At 36.3% G+C, this 14,737-nt stretch overlaps 1 protein-coding gene and 1 non-coding gene across 2 annotated transcripts in view; one reads left to right on the top strand and one right to left on the bottom strand.

Annotated features, from left to right (window-relative positions):
- Ica1l (islet cell autoantigen 1 like) overlaps window positions 1-14,737 on the bottom strand; it is a 127,814-nt gene that overhangs the window by 91,800 nt on the left and 21,277 nt on the right. Inside the window, exons 2-3 of the mRNA XM_023710078.1 lie at window positions 11,355-11,523; window positions 9,242-9,314 (exon numbers count right to left, since the gene is read on the bottom strand). Coding sequence (XP_023565846.1) covers window positions 9,242-9,314; window positions 11,355-11,516 — 235 coding nt within the window. The 5' untranslated portion in view covers window positions 11,517-11,523. The remainder of the gene's footprint in view (window positions 1-9,241; window positions 9,315-11,354; window positions 11,524-14,737) is intronic.
- LOC111815450 lies at window positions 5,551-5,657 on the top strand. The gene has a single exon (XR_002820137.1). It is a non-coding gene; the product is annotated as a U6 spliceosomal RNA (small nuclear RNA).

Raw genomic sequence — 14,737 nt, 5'->3', positions numbered from 1 at the left:
GGGATGTGATCAGAGAGGTAACCAGCATCACACAAATAGTGACATCCAGCAGACTGCTATAGTTAAGCAGGAGAGCAGACCCAAAGACTGAGCTCTAAAGTAAAGAGGTCAAGAAGAGAAGAATCAAGCCAAGTTAGGAGATAGAGAAGAAATAAAGTTTAAAAGGAAAACAAAGGAAGTATGGTGCCTGAAAACAAAATAAAGTATGTCAAGAAAGGATAACAATCAACTATGTTAATGTGATAGGCCTAGTAAAATGTGAGAATTGTTAATTGGATTTAGCTCTTCATGACCTCGACAAAAGAAGTCTGGTAGATTCGAAAACTAAACTACAGTGAACTGAAAGTAAAGCAGAAGGAAATGAATGGAGAATGTGCATACAGACAATTATGAGAAATAAGACGAACAGAGGAATGGGGTATAAACAATTAAGGCAAAGAGGGGACAAGAAAGAAAGTTTTTAAGTGATGGAAGCAAATTCATTTAAGACTCTCAGCAAAAGAATGGCCCATCCCATTGTTGCCACCATGATCCACATGAGCCAAGAAGGAAGGCCCACAGACCAGCCCTTACCTTTGCTGCTGCCACCACTGAGGTGAATCACACTGGAAATTCAAGAGACTGGCAGGAATGCCAGCCACACAGTTGGGGCCAGATTAGGGCACACAGGACAGACAGGTGGGAGTAGCAGAATAGAAAAGTCCAAAGCAACAATAACAATATGAGCCAACATATAAGTTAGGTGAACCAGCATTGTACTAGGGGACAAAGACACACAGTACAGGAGCAGGCAGATGGGCTATCCCTCTTCTCTTCTCTTCTCTTCTCTTCTCTTCTCTTCTCTCCTCTTCTCTTCTCTTTTCTCTCTCTTTTCTTTTCTCTCTCTCTCTCTCTCTCTCTCTCTCTCTCTCTCTCTCTCTCTCTTTCTTTCTTTTTAAGTACAGGTTCTTGCTATGCAGTTTAGACTTGTATGGATCCTCCTGTCTTAGCCTCCCCAGCACTGGCATTACAGGTGTGAGCCACCATGCCCAGTTCCGGGGCTGGCACAGCATGTGGTATCAGGGATCAAACTTGAGACAGTGAGCTTGCCAGGCAGGCTCTTAAGCCACCAAGCTATCTCCCCAGCCCTTCTTTTTCTTAAACAGTTGGGGGGAGAACTTCAACTATAGAAAACTACTCTCGTCCCCTAGACCAAGAGACAAATTTCAGGTAATTCCTTGATTACTCCTTCATTCTTTCTCTTCTGCCCTCTTTTGTAGTTTCCCAAAGCTTGTGTGATGATCCTTTGTCCTCCAGCCTTCTGTATACTTGGTTTTCAGTTATTTTTGTTTTACTAGTGTTCTTAAATTTCCCCACCACAGGATAAAACCCCTCTGCCAAGGTCTGGCGAGATAGTTCAGCACTCTAAAGTGCCAGCTTAGGCAAACACAGGGACTGCGGTTCGACCCCCAGCACCACATGCTGCACCAGTTCTACCCCCAGTGCAGGCCAGCCACAAAAAATAAATTAATTAAAAAGCTCTGCCAAAGGGAAACACTTTGCATATCAGCTCTCAATTTATAATCAGTTCTACTGTATAATCATAGATTTTCCTTCTTTGGTTTAAGGTACAAAATTAATTATAACCACAGTTTGTCATTTTCCAAACTGTGCTTGATGCTGTTGTTATTACTAATTATACTACTTTAGCTAGAACATCATATCTTTTGTTGTTTTCTCTTCTATAATAATACTGGGAGGCTCTGAAGTCAAAAACCTCACCACAGCCCAAAACCAAAGAACTGGGGAATGAGCCAAACAGATACCAACATCTTACTTTTTTTAAATGTATTTAGTAGAGGGTCTATAGGGTCTCACTATACAAATCAGACTTATAATGATCCTCTTGTTTTTCAGTCTCCCAAGTGCTAGGATTACAGGTGCATGCTGCCATGCCTAGTCTTAATTGTCATCTCAGTAAGCCCCAGGGGTGGGGCCAGCACAGCACACACTGGGGATCAAACCCTGGTCCCTGCATCTGCCTAAGCAGGTGCTTTAATCCTCTGAGCTATCTGCTGGCCCCCAACATTGTACTCTTAATTAATAGGGCAGGTAGGTTCTTGGAACAGACACAAACCAAGAACCTCCTATGCACAGAAGATATCCCTAAAGAATAGGCTTTTCCTAGAGAAGACTTGATACTAATGATATATCTACCTATTTCAAAAACTTAACAAGGATCAATACAGAAAACAAAATAAAACATTTTGAAATAGAAAATGACAAGATGCAGAAGCAAAATGCAATCTCAGACCTCCACCCCAACCAGAACAAGTCCAAAAGACAATATAGAAGAAAATAGAAGACATACACTGAAAATTTCTGAAATGATGAAAACCAAAGTATAGAAACAAATACATGAAACTATGGAGGAAATCAGATCACAATCTCTCAGGTAAAAAAAGAAACAACAATAATCATAAAGGAAATACTCAGGAAATCTAGAGTAGAGATAGATAAAAACAAAGAGGACAATAGGACAATTAAAGAAACTATGAATGAACAATATAAGAAAGAAGTAGAAAAGAAAGAAGTAGAAAAAAAAGAAGTAGAATGCATGGGACAGATTCAAACAGATACATGGGAAATTAAAAATTCCATTGAAAGCTGGCAAAACTGACTGAACAAAACTAAAGATAGACTTTCAGACCTAGAGGACAGGATTACAGTTAGCAATCACATAACAAAAGGAAAGATCTCTTAAAAATAAAAAGGGAGGGGCTGGAAAGATAGCTCAGCAGTCTAAGTGCTTGCCTGGCAAGTGCAAGGACCTGGGTTTGATCCCCAGTACCACATGCTGTGCTGGCCCTGAAGCCCTGGGCATGCCATGTTGGTCACTGAAACTGGGCATGGTAGTGCACACCTGTAATCCTGGTGCTGGGTGAAGCTGAGACAGGAGGATGAATACAAATCTGAGCTGCACAGTGAGACTCTGTATCAAATAAATACATTTAAAAAGAAATAACAAGGGACAAGAAAATAACAATTCAACTCCTACAAGATGATGCAAAGAAAAACAACATACGACTGATAGGCATCAATGAAAAAAACAGGAGTCAACAACACACATGAAATAAAGTCTACTTACAGAATAGTGGAAAATTGGCCAAACACATGAACAAGATCTGACATACAGGTGAGACATATAGAACCTGAATTAGCCATGACCAAAATAAATTTACACTAAGACATATAATAATCAAGATCCTAGAAATTCAGACAAAAACAGAAGATTAAAAGCTGTATAAAAAAGGAATCAGGTCACTTATAAAGTAAAGCCAACCAGAATCATGTCAGATTTCTCACCATAAACCAACAAGTCAAGAAGAGCTTGGAGGGAAGTATCTCAAGTCCAAAAAATGAAACAAAACAACAACAAAAAACTTTCAACCCAGACTGATGTACCCTGCAAAACTATCTTTAAAAATTAATGCAGAAAGAAGATAATTCCATGACAAAGAACAACTGAAGAAATTCATGACCACCAAACAAACCCTGCAAAGAGTACTGAAAGATATATTAGAAAGAAACAGAAATGACTACAATTCCAAGAAAACAACAAAAAAAAAACCACTAGGCAGAGCAAACAAGAGGGGAAAAGCAGGAAACCAACACCAGAAAAATAACAGGACAAAGATAAGCCAATACATATCAGTTATAACCATCATTGTTAATGGCGTTAATTCACCACTCAAAAGAAATAGACTGGCAGAAGAGATCAAGAAACAAAATCGAACAATATACTGTATACAAGAAACATTTAACTCAAAACGAAATTTGTAGACTGGGCTAGGGAAATAACTTGTGGTTTAAGTGCCTTCCTAGCAAGTGCAAGGACTGAGGTTTAATCCCCAGTACTGCATGCTGTGCCAGCCCAGCACTGTGCTAGCCACCAAAACTGGATGTGGTGACACACACATGTAATCCCAGTGCCGGGGAGGTTGAGATGGAAGGATCATTACGAGTCTGTGCTGCATAGTGAGACCCTATACCAAATAAATAAAGAAATAAAAGATTTTTTTTTTTAAAAAAAAAGAACTTCATAGACTGAAAGGCAAAGGATGGAAAACAGTCTTCCATGCAACCGGAACTCAGAAAAAAGCAGGGGTACTAATTCTCTTTGCAGACAATATGAACTTCAAACTAAGAATGATCAAAAGATGAAGAAGGTCACTACATATTTGATAAGGGAAAATTTCAAGAGTAAGAGATAACACTTATAAACATATATACACCAAATATAGGCATACCCAACTATGTAAGACAAATATTAATAGACACGAAAAATCAAATAAACAATGCCATGATTGAAACAGGGGCCTTAGTATCTCATTATTACAAAGATAGATCAACTAGACAAAAAAATCAACAAAGAAATATCAAAACTGAACCAAATCTGTAAACAAATGGACTTAGTAAATGTTTACAGTGTTCCACTGAACAGTGTCAGAATATATTCTTTTCAAGGGCCAGCCAGATAGCTCAGAAGATTAATGCACCTGCTTAGGCAGACACAGGGCTGGGGGTTCGATTCCCATGTAACTGGAAACCACCCCCAGGGCATGCTTAGACAGTGATTGAGACTGGGTATGGTGGTACATGCTTGCAATCCCAGTGCTTGGGAGGCTGAAAAGCAGGAGGATCACTACAAGTCTGATAGGTATAGTGAGACCCTGTAGACCCTGTACTAAATACATTTTTAAAAAAGAATATATTCTTCTCAGCTGCACATGGGATATTTTCTAAAACAGACTATAAGCTAACCCTCAGAATATGCTTTAGTCAGTGCAATGGAATGGAAATTATCTCATGCATATTATCTGATTATAGCTCAATGAAATTGGAAATCTATGGCAAAGGAAACCAAAAAACACCATAAACACATGAAAATTAAGTAACATCCTCCTGAATAATAAATAGGTCATAGATGAAATTAAAGAAATTAAACAATATCTGCAAACAAACATGCAGATAGAACATACCAGAACCTGTGAGACACAATAAAAATAGACCTAAGAGGGAAATATTTAATGGTAAATTCTCACATTGGAAAACAGAAGGAGCACAAATAATCTAATGCTGTACCTCAAGCTTTTAGAAAAAAATAGAACAAGTTCAAAGGCAATACAAGGCAAGAAATCACAAAAAGAGAGGAAAAATTTACATGATTGAGACTAAAAAAGTTATACAAAGAATTAATGGATACAACAGTTAGTTCTTTGGAAAAATAAATAAAATTGATAAACCCTTAGCTAACTTTATATAAAAAAAAGGAAATAGAAAACTCACCATGCACTGAAGAATGAAAAGGGTGAAATGATTACAAATCGTGTGAAAATTCAGAAGGTAATCAGTATCTCCTTTGAAAATCTTTAGTCTGATAGAATGGAAAACACAGAAGAAACAAAGATTTCTAGATATTTACGAATCACCAAAGCTGAATCAAGAAGATATAAAAGTTCTGAATAATACAATAGTAGTTAATAAAATAAAATTAAAAATTTACCAACAGTGCTCACTTTGGCAGCACATATACTAAAATTGGAACGATACAGAGAAGATTAGCATGGCCCCTGCGCAAGGATGACACGCAAATTCGTGAAGCGTTCCATATTTTTTTAACCACTAAGAAGAATATATGCAGTGTATTATTTGTTGAAACTGTACTTCCGATTTGATTTGAAACTGTCTCATTGCTGTTTATCAATAAAATTTTGAAAAAAAATTAATAAATCAGTGTAGTTAATAAAAAAAAATTTACCAACAAAGAAAAGCCTGATCCTGATTGATTCATTGCTGAATTCCATAAGAAATTTAGTAAAGATTTAATACTAATACTCTTCAAGCTCTTTAATGAAATGGAAGGAGAAGCAATACTCCTTAACACATTCCTGGAGGCAAGTATTACCCTGATACCAAAACCATAGAAAGACCTAGCTAAAATGTGGAGCCATAGTACAATCTCCTAATGAACATTGATGCCAAAATCCTCAGTAAGACACTAGCAAACAACATGCAACAAATTAGTAAGAAGATTATACACCATGATCATATGTGATTCATCACAGGAATGCAGGGATGGTTCAACATATGCAAATCAGTAAATGTAACACAACATGATGACAGAGCCAATAGCAAAAAACATATGATCATCTCAATTGATGTGGATAAATCTTTTGATTTATCATTCATGAGAAATCACTCATGAACAATCATTCATGATAAAAACCCTGTAGAAAATTGAAATAGAGATGGTCTTTATCTCACTTTGATAAAAGCTGTCTATGATAAACCAACAGCCAACATCATACTAAATGAACAAAAACTAAAAGCTTTCTCTCTAAAATGAGATTCAAGTCAAGGATGTCCACTATCACCACTCTTATCCAATATACTTTTGGAAACATTAGCCAGAACAATTAGACAAGAGAGAGAAAAGGAATAATGACAGAAAAGGAAGAAACTAAATTACTATTTCTAGATGACATGATATTCTACATAGAGGACTCCCGAAACTCCACCAAAATACTTCTAGATTTAATAGCCAAATTCAGTAGCATAGCTGAATACAAAGTGAACACTCAACAATCAATAGCAAAGTTGGAATGGTGGTGCACACCTGCAATCTCAGCACTCGGGAGGCTGAGAAGGAGATCTTTGCAAATTTGAGATCAGCCTTGGTTACAAAGTGAGTTCAAGGCCAGCCTGAACTGCAGAGTAAAACTCTGTCTCAAAAGACAAAAACAAAAATGAATTAAATTCTTGTACAGAGACAATAAACTGAGAAGAGAAACTGGGGAAATCACACCTTCCACAATAGTATCCAAAAAAGTAAAATATTTAGGAATCAATATAACAAAGGAAGTAAAAGATCTATATATTGAAAAATAGAGTACTCTGAAAAAGGACTTCAAAGAGGATAACATGGGCCAGTCAGATAGCTAAGCAGACTAAAGCGCCTGCTTAGGCAGAGTGCAGTAGCCGGGGTTTGATCCCCATCATGCCATGCTGGTCCTGCCCCTGGGGTACATGGAGACAGTGAATGAAACTGAGCATGGTGGTGCATGCCTGTAATCCCAGCACTTGGGAGGCTGAAAACAGGAGGATCACTATGAGTCCAATCTATGTAGTAAGACACTGGCAGATCCTGTACAAAATACATAAAAAAAGAGAATATCAGAAAATGGAAAAATATCCCTTGCTTATGAATAGGAAGAAGCAACATAGTGAGAATGGTCATACTTCCAAAACTATTATACAGGTTTAACACAATCCCTATCCAAATACCATTAACATACCTCACAGAACTATAGAAAACATTTCTACAATTTAATTGGGACCAGGGGAGACCTAGAATAGCAAAGGCAATTTTGTGCCACAAAGGCAAGGCTGGGGGTATCACAATCCATGACTTGAAATTATACTACAAAGTTACTGTGATAAAATCAGCACATAGTTAATTGGGAGGATTCTTACCCTGACTAACTATATATACTGATACCTGAGAACTAAGTAACTGCACTGACCATAGCAATGTGTAATACCAGGGTCATGCTTGGAATACCTGTCATTCTGGTCTTCTAAATATGTACTACTTGTCATGTCATATCAATTACTGCTATACTCTCTCAAACAAATGTTTGTTTTAAAAAAGGGGGGTAATAAAATCAGCACAATACTGACAAAAAACAGACCTGAGGACCAGTGGAACAGAACAGAAGATGAAGACACAACTATAAACACATTCACCCACCTTATCTGTGACAAAGGGACCACAAATACCCACTGGAGGAAAACCTCTTTAATAAATGGTGCTGTAAAGACTAGCTCTCTACATGCTGAGGACTAAAATTAAACCCATGTCTATCACCATACATTAAACTAAAGTAAAAATGGATCAAAGATTTAAACATTAAAACAGAAATACTAAATCTCTTGGAGGAGATAGTAGGTAAAAATCTTGAAGACATATGGGTAAGTACAGCATTCATGAACAAAAATCAAACTGCATAGGAATACTTCAAAGAATCAACAACTGGGATCTTGTCTTATTGTAAAGTTTTTGCACAGCAAAAGGAATCACCAACAAAGAAAAGAAAACCCACAAAATGTTTAACATCACCAGGCATTTGAAAGATGCAAATTACAACAACATTAAGGTTTCATCTCACCCTAGAAAGAATGGCTGTCATCAAGAAATCAACCAATAACAAATGCTGGAGGTGCTTTGGGGAAAAACGGAATCCTTCTCCACTGTTGGTGGGAGTGCAGACTGGTGCAACTACTGTGGAAACCAGTACAGAGATTCCTCAAAAAGCTAGGATTAGAGGTCCCATTTGACCCACCTATTCTGCTTCTGGGTATCTTCCTAGAAGAATTAAAAACACCTTACCACAGTGATAAATGTGAACCCATGTTTATAGCAGCACAATTTGTAATAGCTAAATCCTGGAAACAATGCAAGTGCCCATCAACCAAAAAACAAATAAAAGGATTTGGTATTTTTATACAATGGAGTACTACTCAGCTATAAAGGAGGATTAACTTGAGAGTTTTATAGGTAAATGGATGCACCTTGAGACCATACACATAACTGAAATACATCAGACTTACATGTGTAAACAGCATATTGTCTCCCTCATATGTGAACTTGAAAGAGTAAGATCTAAAATGTACAGTAGACATTGTGAAATGGGAAGAAATTATTTAAAAAGAAAAATAAAATAGGATGGGGGAAAGAGGAAAGGAAGAAAAAAGGGAGAAAAAATGCAAGTTATACTATTAGTGTCTAGTTCACAGAAAAGGAAAGTTTGTGTTAATATTGGAGAATTTTGCATGTCCATGTCTTGTACTGTGAGTAAACACTTTACAGATAACAATATGTAATGTATTAATTATTGTTATTCTCCTATCATATTGCTATGAAATTTTGTAAAAAAAATTATATATTTTTTTCTATTAAAAAATGGCTCCTGGTAAAAAAAAATCAGCAAAGTAAATCTATGTCTAATAAGAATATTTGATGAACTAAAGAAAAGATGGATACTCAAGATTTTGAGAATAAGATATTATAAATATTAATATTTTGCCATTAAACTGCTTACAAATAGTTAATACTATTTTTTCACTAAAGGACTTATCTCCAAACACTCAACTAATATTTATTTTAAATGGGAATTAGCAGATATCTATGATGTCATACCATTTATTCTTAGCTGGTATTTCTCAACTATCTTCAGAAGTTCAGTGCATGTCTCTTGAATGGTGTGAAAAACCTTGAAATATAAATTTTATTAGAACAATTTAATGAACCATAAACATATTTCACTTATAAGCATTTCAAAAGCAGTATATTTTCTTTAAATATATATTATACCTATTTTTATTGGCTGTGAAATACTTCAGTTTTGGTTTTACTTATAATGAAATAAGCACATTTAGATTTTCTCCATGAGGAGTGGAGAAAACAGTTCAATACATTCATAATATACAGAATTTGTCCTCCCCTAACTCCAAACTAGCTAAATACTAAAAAGGTATATCCAATATAAACCACACCAAATATTGCCAGCCACAGATAAAGAGTGTGAATAACTTTGGAAAGTGTCAACTCTGCCTCTGTCTTTATTCTAATATTGATCTAAGAAATGTACTGTTCATTTAAAAAAAAAGCTATAAGAAACTATTTAGAAAGTTTTTACCAAAAAGAAATGACAAATGTTTAAGGAGCTAGATATATTTAACCTGATTTAAATGATGAATGCATAGAACATTACACAATATCCATTATATGTACAAATTTCGTGTATCCATTAAGCTTAATCAAAATTAAATAATTAAAAATAACATTACATATAAGTTGGTTGTGGATTATTTTTGTTTGGAATTTTCTATAGGTACCAGGGAGATGGTTCAGTAGAATAAGCACTTTTCTGGCAAGCACAGGGTCTGAGTTCAATCCCTGGTTAAAAAAAAAAATTGGAATTTTCTATTGATATTAAACCCTTCATTATGGCTGTAGCTAACTGCTAACAGAAAATGTCTAGTAGGCTCATTTAATTTTATGACAATCTGACATGAAGACACATTATATGTGATATAATTCTTCATATGCATCTATAACTTTAGGTTTCTCCAAATAAATAAGGCAGCATGGGTTTCAGAGTCCAGCCTCCTTCACACAAAGTCTTACACTGAAGAACTTTTATGATACTTTGTTCAAAGGACCTTACTTCACAGTGTGTTTTAATATTAAGTCCTAGCCCATCAAATTAAGCTTCAAATACCATCAAGAAGCCTGAATAGTCTACCTCTGGAACAGTTTAACTGTACTTGGAAATACTTGTAAAGTTACTTTAAATTAGTATAAGTAAATGGAATTGGTAAATCTGCATCTAAAAATCCAGTCTTGTATCATATATTTGCATTAGACTTATCCACTTAATTTCTTAAATATATAAAACACAGACTTCAAAATGTTTCAGAACATCACTTAACTCCTTTTACTTAAAAAACAGCTAAAAAGGTATGATGAAATATTTCAATAAATTTATTCCTTAATCACAGAAACAAAAACATTTAACTTTATCTTCATTCAATTTGATTTCAATTAATTTATTTCAGTGAGGTAGAAGATTCCACATGAAACAATTTAGGCCTTTCATATTTTATTTTTACAAGAATAATATGTCTATAGTTTTCCAAATAAAACCTAATTTTAAATAAGAAAAAAATATTTCACATCAGAGTGCCTCAAAATAATTATGAATATATATATTATATTATATTATATTATATTATATTATATTATATTGAGTATAAGGTCCTGCTCGGGAACTTAACTAGTACTCTAATATATTTAGCCTAAAAACATAATAAAACATATGTACCATGGAAATTACCCAGTTCATGATTTATCTAATTTTGATGCCCAGTTCTGGAAATTCTGCAATTGTAACATCTATGCCCTTCAGCTAGGCATAATGCCACATGTCTGTAATCTCAGCATTGGGAAGCTGAGGCAAGAGAATCACTGCAAGCACAAAGCCAGCCTGGGCTACATAAAAAGTTCAAAAACATCCTGAACTACATAATGAGACCTTAAAAAGAAAAAGAAAAAGAAAAAAGAAAGGACAGAATTTTAACCTCTTATCCAGAATCTCTGATTGACAGGGAAATAAAAATAAACATTCTATTATCATATTTGACTTTATTGCCTTATACTCTTTGGTTGCTATCTTGTTATAGTCCTCTTAGCATTCTAAATAATAACCAGTTAACCAATTATATGCAACATAGAAAATCTTCAAATTTACCTCAAGTTTAGCATCCAGTTCAGCATCAGATGCGACCACGTGCTCATCCTCTTTTTTTCCTGTTGCTTTGATAAAGACCTGTTTAGTTTTCCAATATTTCTTTTGCATCCTGCTGACTACTGACTGGTTGTCTTCTGGTCTGGGTTGCCCAAAGGACTCCATGGAGTAACTACAATATATAAAGAAAAATTAAGCTTCTTTAAAAAAAAAAACAACCCTGTTACATAAGAAACACCAATTTCACAACTTAATGGACAAACTAAAAAAGATATTAAATTAAAAATTAATGATCACAAACAAACACCTAATGCTTTCTTTGTATGGTCAACATTTATGTGATAATTACAATCTGAAGAAGCAGAAGATTAATGATACTTATATTAATTTTGTGTAAATAACAAAGGTATAAAACTTATGCATTTTAACTATGCCTGGAAATAATTCTGTTTATTTGATCAGTCTCTATTGGTGGACATGTACTAGTTTCTAATTTGTGCATTTGCTGCAATACTGCAAAATTAAGAAATTTGCATTCATATCTCTACATATTACTATCGTTCCTTTAGGAAAACTTTCTATAGTTATAACTGCTATGTAATACAAATACAATTTAATAAATATTCTTAGCTATGCAAAGTCTCATATACCTATACTTTTATAAAGATCCCTCAAAAAATACTGTAAGAGACATCTGGGAAGATGGCAGAATAGTGAGCAGCAGAGAAACAGCCTCTCCAAGATTTGGAGTACAGAGTCTGGAATATAACAATGTGAGAAAGAGAAGGAGAAAAATGGGTCCCTGGGACCAAGTAAAGATCTGAAGCAAAAACTGGAACCCACAGAGAAAGTGAAGACAGAGACTTCAACACAGAACAGGGATAAGGCAAACAGTGCTTGCTCCCTGAGGCCCATTTTATAGCGTAGGGTCAGAGGGAACAGCTCAAACCTGCAGAGGCGAAGTTGTGACTGGTGACCCCAAAGGCCCTCATGAACACAAACATCAGTGAAATGAAGCAGTGGATACTGCAGATTGCAGTGGCTAGTGAGTTATTCCAGTAAAGATGCCTCCCAAGAAAGGACAATTGGCTGGTTGCCATTTTGGAAAGGGGCCAAATGAACTCAGAACTCAGAGCAACTGTGGGTTGGCTCTATACAGTGGCTTCCAGTAACAGGATGAGACACAGGCAAGTTTAAATTGGCAAAGCATCAGGGAGCCAAGATCAAACCAGCTGGAAGTCAGGAGCTAAGTTAGAGTCAGCAAGGAGCTGGGTGCAAGCCAGCAGGAAGCTGAGTGTGAGCTGGAGGCTTCCAGAGTATTTCTGAACAACTTAGGTCCCAACCTCACAGCCAGAAACCAGAAGCAGCCTGAATCTCAGTGGAACTAAAGGCACAAGCTTGCTGGCTTTATTGAGAGCTCTGCTGTAATTCTACTGCTAGCTTGATGCAGTCAGTCAATACATATCTGGGCTCTGTAAGCCCTGTATCTACCAGTGACAGCAAAGACACACCCTGAATTGACCATTTTTTTCTTTTCTTCTTTCCTGATACTTTTTATTGTTTGCTCTTGTTTTTATGAGAGTATGAATACTGTCTCTAGTTTTTGTTTTGTTCTGTTTTTCTTTTTGCTTCTTTTTTTCTTTGGTACTGGGGATTGAATTCAGGATCTTGTACTTGCCAGGCAGACACTTAATCCACTGAGCTATATCCCCAGCAAGCTGAGAAAGAATTTTTTTTTTTTTTTTGCTGGATCAGAATGCCTTAAGGGCAGGTCTGGTAAGGCCTGAGGATCTGGGAATGGAACCACAGTATCCTGTGCCTTACTGCGTTTGCATAAGCAAGCACTTAAACAGCTGAGCTAACCAGTAGGCCCCCTTGTTTCTCCCTTTTCTTCTTGTCTTCTTTGCCAGTTTCCCAGACCTTGTGTAATCTTCCTTTCCCCTCCAGCCTTGATACTTTTTTCTTTTCTTTTCTTTTCTTTTTCATACTAGTAATATGAAACTAAGGACCTTTAGCTTGCCAGGCAGGCACTGTGCCCGTGAGCTATTGATTCTAATCCCTTTCTCTTTTATTTCTCTATTTTTTCCCCTATCCCTTTTTAAATTTTCTACCATGAAAGTAAAATCACCATATTGAGGTCTTAATTACTGTATAAAATTTTCTGGTCTATTTTAGATCTTGTTCATACAGCTAAAGGTAAGAAATTAATATTTACCATAGTGTATCATGTTCTAGGTTCTTTCATGCTATTGTTATGTACTACTTTAGCCAAGCTGACATAATTGTTCTAATCAGATAGATGTTCCTTCTTGTAGCCAAAACAGAGATTGCCTAAGGGTGATAAACAATACCATGAAAAAAACAACAAAAAAGAAAAACAAACAAAAAAACCCCATAGGCCACAGCCAAAGAATCAGGAGCTAGGCCAAATAGTCAACAATAGCCTGAGACTAAATATGTGTGTTTGTAAATGTGACATCAATGTTTTATATAATCAGTGTAATTACTGCTATCAAAATGACCTCAAAAAAACTAGAAAAGGAGCTAAGAGAAGGTAAAGAAGGCAATTATTGAGCAATAGTTGAAAAGAAGAAAAAAATTTCAGAGAAATATGACAGTGCTATTTGTTTTTTTTTAAATTTTTTTTTTATTTGTGTGTGTGTATGTGTGTGTGTGTGTGTGTGTGTGTCCAGCTCAGCCCACCAGGGGGCGGGGCTGGCTGGCATGTGGTGCTGGGGATTGAACCATGGTCCCTGTGCTTTTTTGCTAAGCTTGTTCTAAGTAGGTGCTTTAGACCACTGAGCCATCTCATCAGCCCCGACAGTGCTATTTGGGTGACTAATTTCACCAATATGTACAGTATATCAATTTTCACCATCTTTGACTGGGGAATTAGCTCAGTGGCACAGTGCCTGCCTGGCAAGCACAAGGTTATGAGTTTGATTCCCACTACAAAAAAAAAAAAAAAAAAAAAAAATCCACCAATGACAATCTTACCAGAAAAACCCTATTTCTAGAAGAAAGGTAGCATTGCTACAGGTGTTCCTCAACCTGGGGCTGCGGGATCCTGAACAGACGCAGAGCACAGGCCCAGTGAGTGAGAGAGACAACCCAGGGCCCTCCGCATCCTGAATAGACCCAGAGTAAAGGCCCGGCATGTGAATGAGACCACTCAGGGCCCACGGATCTTCATTTAACCCAGAGTGCAGGCCCAGCGAGGAACTCTTCAGCAGAACTCCCTGCAAAGAGGCTAGAGGCAAGACCCACCCAGCTGATTCAGGAGCAGAACAACTTGCCAGAGTGACACAAAGGGTTCAACTCTAACAGCTGCAGCAGAAAGAAGTGGAACACAGCAACCAGATCCAAACAATACCTACCTGGAGGAA

The sequence above is a fragment of the Octodon degus genome, unplaced genomic scaffold, assembly GCF_000260255.1.
Source record: "Octodon degus isolate 3935 unplaced genomic scaffold, OctDeg1.0 scaffold00016, whole genome shotgun sequence".
In the NCBI taxonomy this organism is placed as follows: Eukaryota; Metazoa; Chordata; class Mammalia; order Rodentia; family Octodontidae; genus Octodon; species Octodon degus.
The sequence above is the reverse complement of the archived record's forward strand: the minus strand, read 5'-3'. Positions and strand labels throughout refer to the sequence as shown.